Source organism: Gadus morhua, chromosome 15 (genome assembly GCF_902167405.1).
Source record: "Gadus morhua chromosome 15, gadMor3.0, whole genome shotgun sequence".
Classification (NCBI taxonomy): Eukaryota; Metazoa; Chordata; class Actinopteri; order Gadiformes; family Gadidae; genus Gadus; species Gadus morhua.
In genome coordinates this window covers 9,747,967-9,763,506 of record NC_044062.1, presented here as the reverse complement: position 1 = coordinate 9,763,506, position 15,540 = coordinate 9,747,967, and the positions used below count along the sequence as shown (strand labels likewise).

The window sequence follows — 15,540 nt, the reverse complement described above, 5'->3', positions numbered from 1 at the left end:
TATTACTGTTGTAATGCTAATATTACATCCCTTTACTCTTCATATTATTTATATTTATAAACAGTGTCTGCATCTTATTTTTTGTTTGTCGATTGTATTTCTATGACAACTTATCATCATGTTTGTTGATTATGTTTTATGATCATATATGATTCATTTTGTTGATTTTATTGACATGATACATCATATTTAATGTAGGAAAAAGTATTTAGCGTATTTTCTAGGTTATTATAAAAACAATTATTGACTTCTTTAAGAGTAGGGTTAGGGTATAGGGGGCAGAACAGTGAATGCATCTCATAATTATCCCCAGCCTTGCTCCATTGGTGAGGTGTTCATTGGCTCATTGTTTGCGTCAGAGCATCCGAGCGCCCATTGTGCTGCTGGACCAGCAGATACAGGCAGAGACACCTCTTTCTGTTTACAACTTTAATCTGTAGTTTCCTCCGCTAACAGCAGACAAAGATTTGAAGAGTTAAAGTTGAAACTTTCTATATCCTTGTTTCATTCATTCACGCAATATCCAGAAGCAACTTCACTGTACCATGAATGTTCAATAGCAGGTCTGATGGTTAGCTTCTGCTGCTAGCCCCTAGCCTCTGGTATTGTGTTCTAATGGAGCCAGTATCCTTTAGCGGGGCTGGAGCCTGTACCCTGTAGCAGGGCTGAACCCTTGAGCGGGGCCAGAGCCTGTAACCGGTAGCGGGGCTGTACCCTTTAGCGGGGCTGTACCCTGTACCCTGTAGAGGCGGCCTGTACCCTTTAGTGGGGCCGGAGACTGTACCCTGTAGTGGGGCCGGAGACTGTACCCTGTAGCGGAGCTGGAGCAAGTACCCTGTAGAGGGGGCCTGTACCTTTTAGTGGGGCTGTACCCTGTACCCTGTAGAGGGGGCCTGTACCCTTTAATGGGGCTGTACCCTGTACCCTGTAGAGGGGGCCTGTACCCTTTAGTCGGGCTGCTGTACCCTGTAGAGGGGGCCTGTACCCTTTAGTGGGGCTGTACCCTGTACCCTGTAGAGGGGGATTGTACCCTTTGGTGGGGCTGTACCCTGTACCCTGTAGAGGGGGCCTGTACCCTTAGCGGGGCTGGAGCCTGTACCCTGTAGTGGGGCCGAGGACTGTACCATGTAACGGGGCTGTACCCTGTACCCTTTAGCGGGGCCGGAACCTGTAGCGGGGCTGAACCCTGTACCCTTTAGCGGGGCTGTACCCTGTAGCGTGGCTGGAGCCTGTACCCTGTAGCGGGGCTGGTGCCTGAACCCTGTAGCGTGGCTGGAGCCTGTACCCTGTAGCGGGCTGCGGGGCCGGACCACGACCCAGTCTCAAACCGCCACTCTATAGGATGGAGAGGGAGAGAGAGATCCATTCATTATCTGGTTAATACACCACAACACCACACACTAGACTACAACACTACACACACGACACTGAACACACAACACAACACATAGAACCACACTACAATACATAACTAAAGACACAACGTAATACAACACAACACACAGAAGCGCACACCACGATAGTACACTGCACAAACAACACTTCAATAAAAAACTACACGCAACCCTAAACACAAAGCACTACACACAACTTACAGAACAGCACTCCAGCACAACAAACTAAAGACTACAAACACAACACTTTGCTACACACAAAACACAACACACCCTACACGCTTACTCAGAACAACGTAGGACCCACCCTGTAGGGGGGGGGGGGGAGGGGGTCCGGGGAGCAGCCGGCTGAGTGGCGGTCCGGAGGTGGACAAAGATCCATATCCACACAACACACACGTGACACATGATTAATCGGCAGGTTGCGCCCCAGCGGCCCAATAGACCATGTGACCCGCCCCCCCCCGCCCGGGCCGCTCCGAGGAGCGTGGGCGAAGGTGCAGGAGGGCACCCATCCACCCAGGGAGGGGGGTTGTGTGTGTGTGTGTGTGTGTGTGAGAGACTGAAAGTGTGTGAGACAGTGTGTGTGTGTGTGTGTGTGAGAGCGTGAGTGTGTGTGTGAGATTGAGTGTGTGTGTGAGACAGTGTGTGTGTGAGACTGTGTGTGTGTGTGTGTGAGCGAGAGCGTGAGTGTGTGTGTGTGTGTGTGAGACTGAGTGTGTGTTTGTGTGTGTGCGTTTGTGAGACTGAGAGTGTGTGTGTGTGTGTTTGAGACTGAGAGTGTATGTGTGTAGGGGGGGGGGGATGAGAGAGTGTAAGCTTAACTGAAGAAATTATGTTTCATTACTGAATGTCATCGTAAGTTGTTCTGTGCGTCTTAGATAGAGTTAGATAGAGTTAGAGAGAGAGAGAGAGTGAGAGAGAGAGAGGGAGAGTTCACTAGTGTCTATTGTGAGTTGTGAATCAGCGTGAATGAGTGAACTTATTAAATTATATTGTAGTCATACTCCAATGTTCTGTGTGTGTTTGTGAGTGTGTGTTTGTGTGTGTGTGTGCGTGTGGGACCTCCATCTGTCAGAAGGTGGGCGGCCCCCAAACCAACATTTTTGTATCTGTGGGCGTTCAAAAGACTGGCGAGAGAGAGGGGGGAGAGGGGGAGAGACAGGGTGTAGAGAGAGGGAGAGAGGGAGAATGAAACCTCTCTTTGTGTATTTGAGATGCTAGTGTTAAGATAAACCTCATTTCTTATGCTTACTATAATTACATAATATAATTATAATTCTCGCTCTTATTATTAATATTACCATTATTTGATTTAGAATGGGGCTGAGGAGCTTTATAATCATTCATTCATTCATCAATTTTAAGCTTCAAAAATAAATATAAAAGGATATTCAAATTAATTTATACATAAATTAATTATTATTTATTATATTTTAGATACTACCCTTACCCTAACCCGCTATTATATATAATATGTAGAATTATAATAATTCATATTCATAAAAAAGATATCTATCAATGATTATATTGTTATAAGATATGTTAATATAATGAATTAATCTAAAACCAATCTAAATTGTTAATGTAAACGATTCATTTTAGATAAAATTATACATATTGGTAATGATAGACAATGTGTGTGTGTGTGTGTGTGTGTGTGTGTGTGTGTGTGTGTGTGTGTGTGTGTGTGTGTGTGTGTGTGTGTGTGTGTTTGTGTGTGTGAGTGTCACTCAAACTCATAACACGTTTGCATGCTTATTTTCTTCTCCTATTTCTATTCCTTGTAACTGAGCTGTATTATAACCATCATCATCATCATCATCATCATCATATGGTAAAACCAGCCCCCGTCCCTCACACTGTATCACCTGGTCCACCAGGTGGTTCTCACACCTTCTCCTCTGGTCCACAGGAGGCCACGCCCACATCTCCACCAGCACCACCCAACGCACCACCCAACGCCCTGCAGAGCCAGGGCGGGGTTACCCCAGGAGAGAGGAGAGAGGAGAGGAGAGGAGATAGGAGAGGGGTACAGGAGAGAGGAGAGAGGAGAGGAGAGGGGTCAAGGAGAGAGGAGAGAGGAGAGGAGAGGGGTCCAGGAGAGAGGAGAGAGGAGAGGAGAGGAGAGGGGTCCAGGAGAGAGAGAGGGGCCAGGGGAGAGGAGAGAGGAAAGAGGAGAGGAGAGGGGCCAGGGGAGAGGAGAAGGGTCCAGGAGAGAGGAGAGGAGAAGGGCCAGGGGAGAGAGAGGGGTCCAGGAGAGAGAGAGGGGTCTAGCTCTCCCCCAGGTCCACCACCATGGCCCACGGCCAGCCTGACGTGAGCCACATGTACGCGGCGCCCCATCCGCCCCCCTCGTACGCCTGCAGCGCAGACCTGTACCCCGACCCGTCGGCCAGCTACCTGGCCACCTCCACCTGCGCCGTGTCCTACCACCACCACCACCACCACCACCCCGCCCCCCCCTACAGCCCCAAGCCCCCCCCCGCCGACGGCCCACTGCTCCCCCTGCTCCCAGACTACGGGGGCTTCTACCCCCCCGCCTGCCAGCGCGACCCCCCCGGGCCCGCCTTCCCGGAGAGGAAGACGCTGGCGTACCCGCTGGAGTCGCTCCGCCTGCCGCCCCCGCCCCTCACGCCGCTCAACACCATCAGGAACTTCACGCTGGCGCCGCCCGGCCCGGCCCCCCAGGGCCCCGTCATGGCGGCTGCGTTCGGCCACCACAGCCTGCCGCTGCGCCCCATCCTGCGGCCCAGGAAGTACCCCACCCGGCCCAGCAAGACCCCGGTGCACCAGCGGCCCTACCCCTGTCCCGCCGACGGCTGCGACCGCCGCTTCTCGCGCTCCGACGAGCTGAGCCGCCACGTGCGCATCCACACGGGCCACAAGCCCTTCCAGTGCCGCGTCTGCCTGCGCGCCTTCAGCCGCAGCGACCACCTGACCACGCACATCCGCACGCACACCGGGGAGAAGCCCTTCTGCTGCGACACCTGCGGACGCAAGTTCGCCCGCAGCGACGAGAGGAGACGACACCTGAAGATCCACCAGAGACAGAAAGACAAGAAGGCCTGCTAGGGTCCTGCTCTACAGCGGCCCTCTGACCCCCCCCCCCCCCCCCCATCACTGAACAGGGGCACCTCCTGGGGGACGTCAGGTGGGCTCCCTTGGGGCCCTCCCCCTTAGGGTCCCAACCCTTAGGGACCCTCCTTAGGGAGCGTTAGAAGGCTCCACTCAGGGATGTTAGTTCCTGAGGCAGTTTGTAGCGATGAGTTACAGGTCCCTCCGTCTGAACAGGACCCCATATGTCCCTGATAGTACAGGTGACCTCACAGGTGACGGTGTTCAGATAGTGGTCTGGAGGGCAGACACCTCACCTGTACTCCCCAAACACACCCGTGGGAGCAGGTTTGGAGGAGGAAGATTGAAGCTGAAGATTTTGAACTTTTTTTTGGAACCATACTAGCCTTTAATATAAAACTGTCTTTTGATAAATTGTGATTGAACGTTTTTCAATAAAGAGTGATCCTCCTGGTCCTAGTTTCATCAGACCTGTCTCACCTGGTCTCCATCAGACCCGTCTCACCTGGTCTCCATCGGCCTGTCTCACGGTAGCAGCGGTTATAATGTGTTCCACCACTAGATAGAGCTGCTGCACTCTTCACCACAGGAGGATTCTTAGCGGGCTAATGTTTCACATTTAGAGAGTTTAACCTGAAACTTATGCCGAAAGCCACACAGGCCAGAGGCCCGACAGTAACACAGGCCTGATGGTAACACAGGCCCGAGGCTTGACATTAACACAGTAACAAAGGCCTGACAGTACAGGCCCCAGGCCTGACAGACAGGCAAGGGGAGACAGTAATAAAGACCTGACAGTAACACATTGCCCAGGCCTGACAGTAGCATAATACTGACGGTAACACTAACACAGGCCTGACACGGTAACATTAACGCAGGCCTGACAACAAAGGAGTAAGAACCCCTAACAATACAATGCTAGGGCGTTGCTCTATCTACTGAGCTATTTAGGGAATACAACGCCAGCCTGCATGTTAGGTTAGAGAGGGTTAGTTTAGGCATAAGGAATAGTAACATGTCATCATCAGGTTTAAACCCCGTTCAGGTCGTGGTTCAGAGTTATGAAACACTCGGTTCTACAGTGAAACTCAAACGTTAAATGCTTTAAGTTGCGTTTATTTTGCCAACAGAACTGGATCAGATAAGAACAATATGAGAACATGGAAGAGGTTTATATTGAGTGCCTCCGTAAGTCTGCTGCTGAGGACCTTCTAGTTCTGAAGAATCCGAGGGGATGAGGGGCCTCCTGGTCTTTAGAGACCCACTGCGGGACCGGGGTAGGGTTCCGAGCCGCACCAGAAGTCGTGTGGCTGGGAGATGTCCATGAGCCAGACCTCTGAGCCCTGGGGGGCCCCGGCCTCCCCCGGGACCACCTTGTAGTAGTGACAGTCTCTCCCGTCGTCAGGGTCGTATGGGGGGGCCAGGATATCCAGGAACGCCGTGGGTCCATCCACCGCATCGATCCGGTGGAGGTTGTCCCGGTGGGGGGCGAGGACGCACGGGCCACTGTGCTCGGTGTACTCCCCGGTGGACCGGAGCACCGAACGGCGGAGCGAGCCGGACGGGCCGGTGGGAGTCCCGGACAGCGGAGATAGGTCCAGCCGGTCGAAGCACGTGATCCGCGTCTTGCCGTACATGACTTTGAGCATACCGTACATCCCCGGGTGGTCGTGGAGGGGGATGGACGCCCCGCGCTTCAGGAGGAACACCCCCATGCTGAACTCGTCCGTCTCGCAAATGTGCATGTAGGTAACCGGCGGAGGGCCACCGGGGTACGGCGGCTGGGGGGCCCCGGCCCGGGGCTCCACCAGACGCAGGTCCGCCGCCCTAACCTCATTCAGCAGAGCCCGCAGTTTGCTCTGCTGCTCCGGGAAACCTCTGCCGGCCTCCTCGACACAACGGAAGGTGGCGAGCGCCTGGCGGGCGACCCGCTGCACAACGGAGCTCCGCATGTCGTACCCTGGTATCATGCCGAGCGGGCTCCGCGAGCCGCGGCGGCAGCCAGGGTCGAAGGGTCGGTACACCTCTCACTCTGAGGCGGTCGCTGAGTCTCCGCTCCCGCGGGTTCGGGACGCTGTGAGCCGCAGGAGCCGCAGGAGCTGCAGAGAGGAGCTCGATGACCTCGGGGCGTCTGACCGAGCTCAACAACAGCCCATCTGAGGAAAGCTGTCACGCACGTCTCTCACGTCCGCACTCCGCACGACACTTCACACATCACGTCGGCGCGGTGCATTGTGGGATTCGTAGTCCCAGCAGCCGCAGCGGTTGTCTGTTTGACACTCTCACAAAGTAGGTTTAAAAGAAAAAGAAAAAAATCAATTATTTTCGATCAAGCAATTTGATCGGACACGAGGCATTTCATGAGCACTGATCTTGATCTAGAGTATAACAGTCTGGGGATCTAACTACAGGCGGATCACTCCTGTATCCCTCCGCTCTGCAGGTGTTTGTCTCTTGTATCCCTCCGCTCTGCAGGTGTATTACTCTTGTATCCCTCCGCGCTGCCAGTGTATCACTATCCCTCTGGTCTGCAGGTGCTTCCGATCGCCGGGAACGCATCACCGCAGCGTTAACAGACTCTTACGTCACTGGGAGACGTCCCATGGTGCCGAGCAGCAAGATAGTGCGAAGGACATGTGTATGTGTTGCTTGGCAACAGTCCAGTCGCGGAACCATTTGTGTTGGTGCAGCCAAGTAAACCATTTCATAAAATAGGTCCTCATGTGTAGGCGGTTCTCTAATGAATGGAGATGAACTGTTGATAAAATGGATGACCTTATCCAGCAGAACAGCCTCCGTATGTGATTAAACAATAACAACAAGGATCTTTAGGTCCTTATATAGACATTGAGACAAATACGTGTCGTGTGTTGGTAATTAATAAAGCCCTTTTATTTTTTCATATTGCAGCCTTGAACTTTTTGCTTCATGTCTGATTTTTTTAATTTAATATCGGTAGCTGCATTCTGCATTTATGTCTACATGTTCTTCCCTGCGCTAGCAACACACATCTGTGAAAACCTACACAATATACGTAACTCTTTCTGGTTCAGTTATGAAATCCAAACCGGTACGTATTTATGTTTCAGGTATATTAGTTCTGATTTAGAAAGTAGTGTTACTCTGAATGTTGCAATACACCTTTTTTTCTCATGGAAAGGGCATGTTGTTTGTACTGCGTTTGTACTCACTTCAGTAAAGAAGTATTTGGTTTTCCAAACTCCTCGCTGCCTGCTGCCTCTTTCTTGGATCCACCATACCCAGACCGGAACAGAAGTTGCATTTGTATTTCCGGTAGCAGAAAGACCTTCAAGAGGAGATGTTGGATACATGTTTAATTCAGATCGTCACAGTACAGTGCTATACAGAGTGTTCCTCTAACGAGCTCTACAAACAGAACATAGGAAACTCTAACACCTTGACGTCATAACTTAAGTCTACCGCAGTGACGTCATAACGTAACATCCCACCGTGATGTCAAAACGTAACTGTACCATAATAACGTTTCTCTACACCATGACGTCCTAACTTTACTCTACCAACACGATGTAATCACCTTACTCTACCACCGTGACGTCATCAACTTACTCTACCACCTTGACGTCATCACATGACTCTACCACGTGACGTCATAGCGTTACTGAACCACCAGGAAGTCTGTGTTTTCTATGTGCTGCTTCGTGTCGCTCTGAGACATCTGCTGCCAGACTCCCTTGAGCGCTGAATTAGCCCTGATGCTATGCCTAAAACACCTTTTATAGCTAGCACAAACACGCACATACATGCACACACACACACGCACACACACACACACACAATTAATATACCTTCTTTTATTAATTATCAGTTTAAATGTTCTCCTACCACAAGTTCTGGACACAGAATTTACAAAATATACTAACAGTTAAAAACCCAGAACCATTTACAGCAGAGATACGTATAACCCCAGAGACCGGGCCGATGGGCAGTATACTACATACAGGTGTGTGTGTGTGTGTGTGTGTGTGTGTGTGTGTGTGTGTGTGTGTGTGTGTGTGTGTGTGTGTGTGTGTGTGTGTGTGTGTGTGTGTGTGTGTGTAGCAGTGATCAGCAGACTCCATCACCCAGAGCCATAGTCCAGAGGTTAAAGGTCAAAAGTTAAAGCAGGACCCCAGGGCTACATTCAGAAGACAGTAACCGTTAGTAGCCGGTTGTGTAACGAGGCTAAGGGTTTAGGTGACGTTGCGTGGTCTCATTGTGTTGATATAGTGATCTTGTGTTATATACTGCTCTTGTGTTATTATCATGTATGTATGTGTAGTTATGTTGTGTTATTGTGTTGTGTTTTGCTATACCATTGTTAGAGTCCCCGCTCCCGCGGGTTCGGGACGCTGTGAGCCGCAGGAGCCGCAGGAGCTGCAGAGAGGAGCTCGATGACCTCTGGGCGTCTGACCGAGCTCAACAACAGCCCATTTGAGGAAAGCTGTCACGCACGTCTCTCACGTCCGCACTCCGCACGACACTTCACACATCATGTCGGCGCGGTGCATTGTGGGATTCGTAGTCCCAGCAGCCGCAGCGGTTGTCTGTTTGACACTCTCACAAAGTAGGTTTAAAATAAAAAGATAAAAATCAATTATTTCCGATCAAGCAATTTGATCGGACACGAGGCATTCCATGAGCACTGATCTTGATCTAGAGTATAACAGTCTGGGGATCTAACTACAGGCGGATCACTCCTGTATCCCTCCGCTCTGCAGGTGTTTGTCTCTTGTATCCCTCCGCTCTGCAGGTGTATTACTCTTGTATCCCTCCGCGCTGCCAGTGTATCACTATCCCTCTGGTCTGCAGGTGCTTCCGATCGCCGGGAACGCATCACCGCAGCGTTAACAGACTCTTACGTCACTGGGAGACGTCCCATGGTGCCGAGCAGCAAGATAGTGCGAAGGACATGTGTATGTGTTGCTTGGCAACAGTCCAGTCGCGGAACCATTTGTGTTGGTGCAGCCAAGTAAACCATTTCATAAAATAGGTCCTCATGTGTAGGCGGTTCTCTAATTAATGGAGATGAACTGTTGATAAAATGGATGACCTTATCCAGCAGAACAGCCTCCGTATGTGATTAAACAATAACAACAATGATCTTTAGGTCCTTATATAGACATTGAGACAAATACGTGTCGTGTGTTGGTAATTAATAAAGCCCTTTTATTTTTTCATATTGCAGCCTTGAACTTTTTGCTTCATGTCTGATTTTTTTAATTTAATATCGGTAGCTGCATTCTGCATTTATGTCTACATGTTCTTCTCTGCGCTAGCAACACACATCTGTGAATGCGCAAACTTACACAATATACGTAACTCTTTCTGGTTCAGTTATGAAATCCAAACCGGTACGTATTTATGTTTCAGGTATATTAGTTCTGATTTAGAAAGTAGTATTACTCTGAATGTTGCAATACACCTTTTTTTCTCATGGAAAGGGCATGTTGTTTGTACTGCGTTTGTACTCACTTCAGTAAAGAAGTATTTGGTTTTCCAAACTCCTCGCTGCCTGCTGCCTCTTTCTTGGATCCACCATACCCAGACAACAGAAGTTACATTTGTATTTCCGGTAGCAGAAAGACCTTCAAGAGGAGATGTTGGATACATGTTTAATTCAGATCTTCACAGTACAGTGCTATACAGAGTGTTCCTCTAATGAGCTCTACAAACAGAACATAGGAAACTCTAACACCTTGACGTCATAACTTAAGTCTACCGCAGTGACGTCATAACGTAACATCCCACCGTAATGTCAAAACGTAACTGTACCATAATAACGTTTCTCTACACCATGACGTCCTAACTTTACTCTACCAACACGATGTAATCACCTTACTCTACCACCGTGACGTCATCAACTTACTCTACCACCTTGACGTCATCACATGACTCTACCACGTGACGTCATAGCGTTACTGAACCACCAGGAAGTCTGTGTTTTCTATGTGCTGCTTCGTGTCGCTCTGAGACATCTGCTGCCAGAATCCCTTGAGCGCTGAATTAGCCCTGATGCTATGCCTAAAACACCTTTTATAGCTAGCACAAACACGCACATACATGCACACACACACACACGCACGCACACGCACACACACACACAATTAATGTACCTTCTTTTATTAATTATCAGTTTAAATGTTCTCCTACCACAAGTTCTGGACACAGAATTTACAAAATATACTAACAGTTAAAAACCCAGAACCATTTACAGCAGAGATACGTATAACCCCAGAGACCGGGCCGATGGGCAGTATACTACATACAGGTGTGTGTGTGTGTGTGTGTGTGTGTGTGTGTGTGTGTGTGTGTGTGTGTGTGTGTGTGTGTGTGTGTGTGTGTGTGTGTGTGTGTGTGTGTGTAGCAGTGATCAGCAGACTCCATCACCCAGAGCCATAGTCCAGAGGTTAAAGGTCAAAGGTCAAAAGTTAAAGCAGGACCCCGGGGCTACATTCAGAAGACAGTAACCGTTAGTAACCGGTTGTGTAACGAGGCTAAGGGTTTAGGGGACGTTGCGTGGTCTCATTGTGTTGATATAGTGATCTTGTGTTATATACTGCTCTTGTGTTATTATCATGTATGTATGTGTAGTTATGTTGTGTTATTGTGTTGTGTTTTGCTATACCATTGTTAGATTATATTCTATTGTTGTTGTGTTGTTCTATAATGCTGTTCTCCTTGTGTGGGGTTTGTTGTTGGGTTATATTGTTGTTGTGGTTCTAATGGTTCTAGTGTCGTTGTGTGTATTGTTGTGTTATAATGTTCTAGTTCTGGTGGTTGTGAGGGTCTCTAGTGGTGGAGGTCCAGGTCCAGGTCCAGGTCCAGGTCCAGGTCCAGATCCAGGTCCAGGTCCAGGTCCAGGTCCAGGTCCAGGTCCAGGTCCTAGCCAGTCTCCTGCAGGAGGAGGTCCCCTCTAGACATCGTAGCCCAGGGACCTGCAGCGCTGTCTGGGCTCCCAGACCCACCCCGGGTCCTGGTCTTGGTCCAGGTCCTGGTCCAGGCTGGGCCTGGAAGAAGAGGAGGAGCTCCTGTTGTCATGGAAACCAGAGTATGGTTGACCCCCTGCTGACCTGAAAGTAAACAGACAGTCATGATGTTGATGATGTCATGGTGGTGATGTGATGTCGGTGATAATGTCATGGGGTTGATGGTGTCATGATGGTGATGATGTCAGGGTGGTGATGTCATGGTGGTGATGATGTCATGAGGTCACGGTCGTGATGATGGCATGATGGTGATAATGTCAAGTCGGTGATGATGTCATGTCAGTGATGATGTCATGCCGGTGATGTCATGATGGTGATGTCATGATGTCACAGTGTTGATGATGTCATGACGTCACAGTGTTCATGATGGCATGATGGTGATAATGTCATGGTGTCAAGCTGGTGATGATGTCCTGATGGTGATGATATCATGATGTCACAATGGTGAGGATGTTATGCTGGTGATGATGTCATGCTGGTGATGATGTAGTGGTCTCACGGTGGTGATGATGTCACGCTGGTGATGTTGTCATGATGGTGATGACGTCATGACTCATGATGTCACGGTGGTGATGATGTCATGCTGGTAATGATGTCATGCTGGTGATGATGTCATGGTCTCATGGTAGTGGGGAGCTACTTGCCTGCTCTTGGACATCCTGTGGCGAGCTTGCTCAGCGAGCTGCTGAGGAGACCACAGACACGTAGACACGCACAGGTCAAGGATAAATATAGAAAAACACAAAGAACTAGCTCTAGTAGTCTAGAATGCATTTGGGCTTTACGCTGTTGTGCAATTTACAAAGCACTTTGAAAGTGTGTGTGTCTACCTGTGTGGGGACTTTGGTGTTTGTGTGTGTTCCTGTGTGCGGTCCCTCTGGTAGGGTGTGTATGTACCTGTGTGCGGTCCCTCTGGCAGTAAGTGTGTGTGTACCTGTGTGTGTCTGTACCTGTGTGGGGGGGCGGTTCCTCTGGCAGTCGGCGTGCTCCTCCCCCTGGTAGGACCGGACCCGCCGCTCTGCGAGGGCGATCCGCTCCAGCAGCGCCTCGATGAAGCGCTGGAGGCGGAGCCTCCCGCTGGCCTCCTGCCGCGCCGCCGCCGCCAAAAAGCTCTGGATGCTCAGCGCCTCTCTGGGAGCAGGGAGCAGACGCTGAGTTGTTAGCGCATTGTAGCATTAGCTGTGAATGAGGTTAGCTAGGGGCTATTTAGCGAACCAACGACCACTCTCTACTCTTTACTGAGGTCTAAGGGGCGGGGCTCCCCCCTCTGCTCTGAGTAGAGCCATATGGGCTAGCTAGCTCCTAGCGACGGGCTAGCTAGCTCCTAGCGACGGGCTAGCTAACTCCTTGGGACTCGAAGGCTAGCTCCTAACGACGGGCTAGCTACCTCCTAGCGACAGGCTAGCTAGATCTTAGCGACGGGCTACCTACCTCTCGCGCTGCTCCAGCCGGTCCTCCGAGGCGTTGAGCTGCTCCCTCAGGGCGGCGATCACGCTGACGGCCACGTCCACCTGGCGGCTCAGCGCGCGCTGCCGCTCCGCCGCCTCCTGCCGCTCGCGGGCCAGGTGGCGCCAGTGAGCGCGCTCACACAGCAGCTCTGTGTCCGTGCGGGCTAGCTCCCAGCTGACACGTGCTAGCCGGCGCTGCATGCTGCCGTCGGCCGCGTGCAGCAGCACGGCGAGCCGGCCACGCACCGCCGCCTCCAGCCCCGCCCACCGGGAGACATCTGACAGACAGCATGGGGTTATAGATCTGTAACCATGGGGTTATAAATCCTAGAACCATTGGGTTATAGATCTATAACCACATGGTTTTAGATCTATAACCATACAGATACTAGGATCTATAACAACAGATCCTATTATCTGTATAGTTATAGATCTTAAACCATGTGGTTTTAGATCTATAACCGGCCGACAGATCCCCCCCCCCCCCCCCCCCCCCCCCCCCCCTCGACCAATCATCCCCCCCCAGATCTATAACCATGTGGTTACAGATCTATAACCATGTGGTTATAGATCTATAACCATACCACCATATATCTATATCTATATCTATATATCTATACCTCTATACATCTATCTATCTAAAAAATACTAGCCTCTAGGATTCAGAGTTCAGGAGTGGATCAGCAGTAACAGTTTCCTTACCGGTCCGAACATCCCTTCCTCCAAACTCCACAGACGGCCCTGGAACCCCTGGGTCTGACCCACCTCCTGGCGCTGGTCTAGGGTCTGGGTCTGACCCACCTCCAGGCGCTGGTCTAGGGTCTTGGTCTGACCCACCTCCAGGCACTGGTCTAGGGTCTGGGTCTGACCCACCTCCAGGCGCTGGTCTTGGGTCTGGACTCGGGTCTGTGGGTGGTCTTGGGTCTGGAGCCGGGTCTGTGGGGGGTCTTGGGTCTGGACCCGGGTCTGTGGGGGGTCTTGGGTCTGGACCCGGGTCTGTGGGGGGTCTTGGGTCTGGACCCGGGCCTGTGGGTGGTCTTGGGTCTGGACCCGGGTCGGTGGGTGGTCTTGGGTGAGGCGGACTGGGTAGACTGAGGAAGAGGATCCGACTCAGACCTTCCGCATTTTTCCTGGCATCCTCCTCCTCCACCACCTCCTCCTCCTCGTCCTTGGGGCCCACGCCGGCGCTCCTGGTCCGGCGCCTCCTGGGGGGAGACCGTCGCCCCCCGCTGGGCCCCAGGGGGGGGGCACCGGGGGGGCGCTGGGGGAGGGGCTTCATGGTGGTCCGCAGCGAGGCCAGGGTCCCGGGGCGGTCCCTCCCCGCACATCGGGAGCAGCCCAGCGATAGCCCCCCCCTTACGCTGCTGAGGCCTTCAGCGGGTCTGGAGCCCAACGCCTGCTGCATGACCACTGGACAGAGAATACAGTATACAGTATCCTACTGTATCTATTACTGTAGAGTAGAAGGCCTACTGCCTGACCGCTGGACAGAGGATACAGTATACAGTATCCTACTGTATCTATTACTGTAGAGTAGAAGGCCTACTGCCTGACCGCTGGACAGAGGATACAGTATACAGTATCCTACTGTATCTATTACTGTAGAATAGAAGGCCTGCTGCATGACCGCTGGAAAGAGAATAGAATACAGTATACTCTATCATAATATACAGTATACTATAGTATACTATATAGTATAGTATAAGTATACTATATAATACTATATCTATTACTAACTAGTATCACTGTAGAATAGAACTCATGCTGCATGGCCGAGAATAAAATATACTATATCATACTATATCATAGTATATATACCATATCATACTATATAGTATACTATATCATACTATATATTTTACTGATTACTAGTACTAACTATAGAAGAGAATATATATTAGTATCTTTTACTATACTACTATATTATAATACTATATAGTACAATATACATTACTAATATAACTGAGCAGGACCCACTGCAGACATGACACTTTATTGTACTATATCATACATACTATACTACTATATCATAATACATTACAGTACTATATCTATTACTAATTTAACTGAGCAGGACCCACTGCAGAGGCATGGAGAATACTCTATAAATACAATAAATACTATATAATAGGCCTACGCGTTGATCTCCAGACCTCTGGAGCGCTGGTATCCACATGTATCAACACTCCGCTCATTGTGTTGTGTCATTAAGATCCTTACCGCTCAAGGCTGACGGCTCAATCCCGGTTGGGCTAGGAGTCAGCTAGCGGGTAGCATTAACACTAGCAATGTACCGGGGACCCTACCGTGTACCGGTGGTCCTACCAGGAGTCCTACCGTGTACCGGGGGTCCTACCGTGTTCCTGGGGTCTTACCGCGTTCCAGGGTCCTACGGGGCTGCCATGTCGCGGGGGGCGTCTCCTCGGCGAGAGTCACGCTGGCGGGAGGGACCGACGGAGGACACCGTAGACTCGCCTGGAGATACAAGCGCAGCAGGGGGTCGCGTCTCGTCATCGACCTACACATCCCCCCCCCCCCCCCTCGACCAATCACATCCCCCGACACAACCCCCCCACTGGACCAATCACATCCCTCAAATGGAGACCAGCCCCC

At 50.7% G+C, this 15,540-nt stretch overlaps 3 protein-coding genes across 3 annotated transcripts; 1 reads left to right on the top strand and 2 right to left on the bottom strand.

Annotated features, from left to right (window-relative positions):
- Positions 1-3,549: 3,549 nt before the first annotated feature.
- LOC115559709 (early growth response protein 2b-like) lies at positions 3,550-4,494 on the top strand. Its single transcript, XM_030378759.1, has one exon. The coding sequence runs from the start codon at positions 3,693-3,695 to the stop codon at positions 4,467-4,469; it is 777 nt and encodes a 258-aa protein (XP_030234619.1). The 5' UTR covers positions 3,550-3,692; the 3' UTR covers positions 4,470-4,494.
- A 1,073-nt stretch (positions 4,495-5,567) lies between these two features.
- Positions 5,568-8,936, bottom strand: adob (2-aminoethanethiol (cysteamine) dioxygenase b). Its single transcript, XM_030378766.1, has 2 exons — positions 8,807-8,936; positions 5,568-7,779 (listed from the first exon to the last, which is right to left on the bottom strand). Exon 2 carries the CDS (start codon positions 6,440-6,442, stop codon positions 5,726-5,728), a length of 717 nt encoding a protein of 238 aa, XP_030234626.1. The 5' UTR covers positions 6,443-7,779; positions 8,807-8,936; the 3' UTR covers positions 5,568-5,725.
- A 1,153-nt stretch (positions 8,937-10,089) lies between these two features.
- On the bottom strand, positions 10,090-15,458 carry znf365 (zinc finger protein 365). Its single transcript, XM_030378721.1, has 6 exons — positions 15,303-15,458; positions 13,630-14,337; positions 12,911-13,205; positions 12,430-12,610; positions 12,124-12,164; positions 10,090-11,563 (listed from the first exon to the last, which is right to left on the bottom strand). The coding sequence occupies exons 1-6, from the start codon at positions 15,451-15,453 to the stop codon at positions 11,407-11,409; spliced, it is 1,533 nt and encodes a 510-aa protein (XP_030234581.1). The 5' UTR covers positions 15,454-15,458; the 3' UTR covers positions 10,090-11,406.
- Positions 15,459-15,540: the final 82 nt, after the last annotated feature.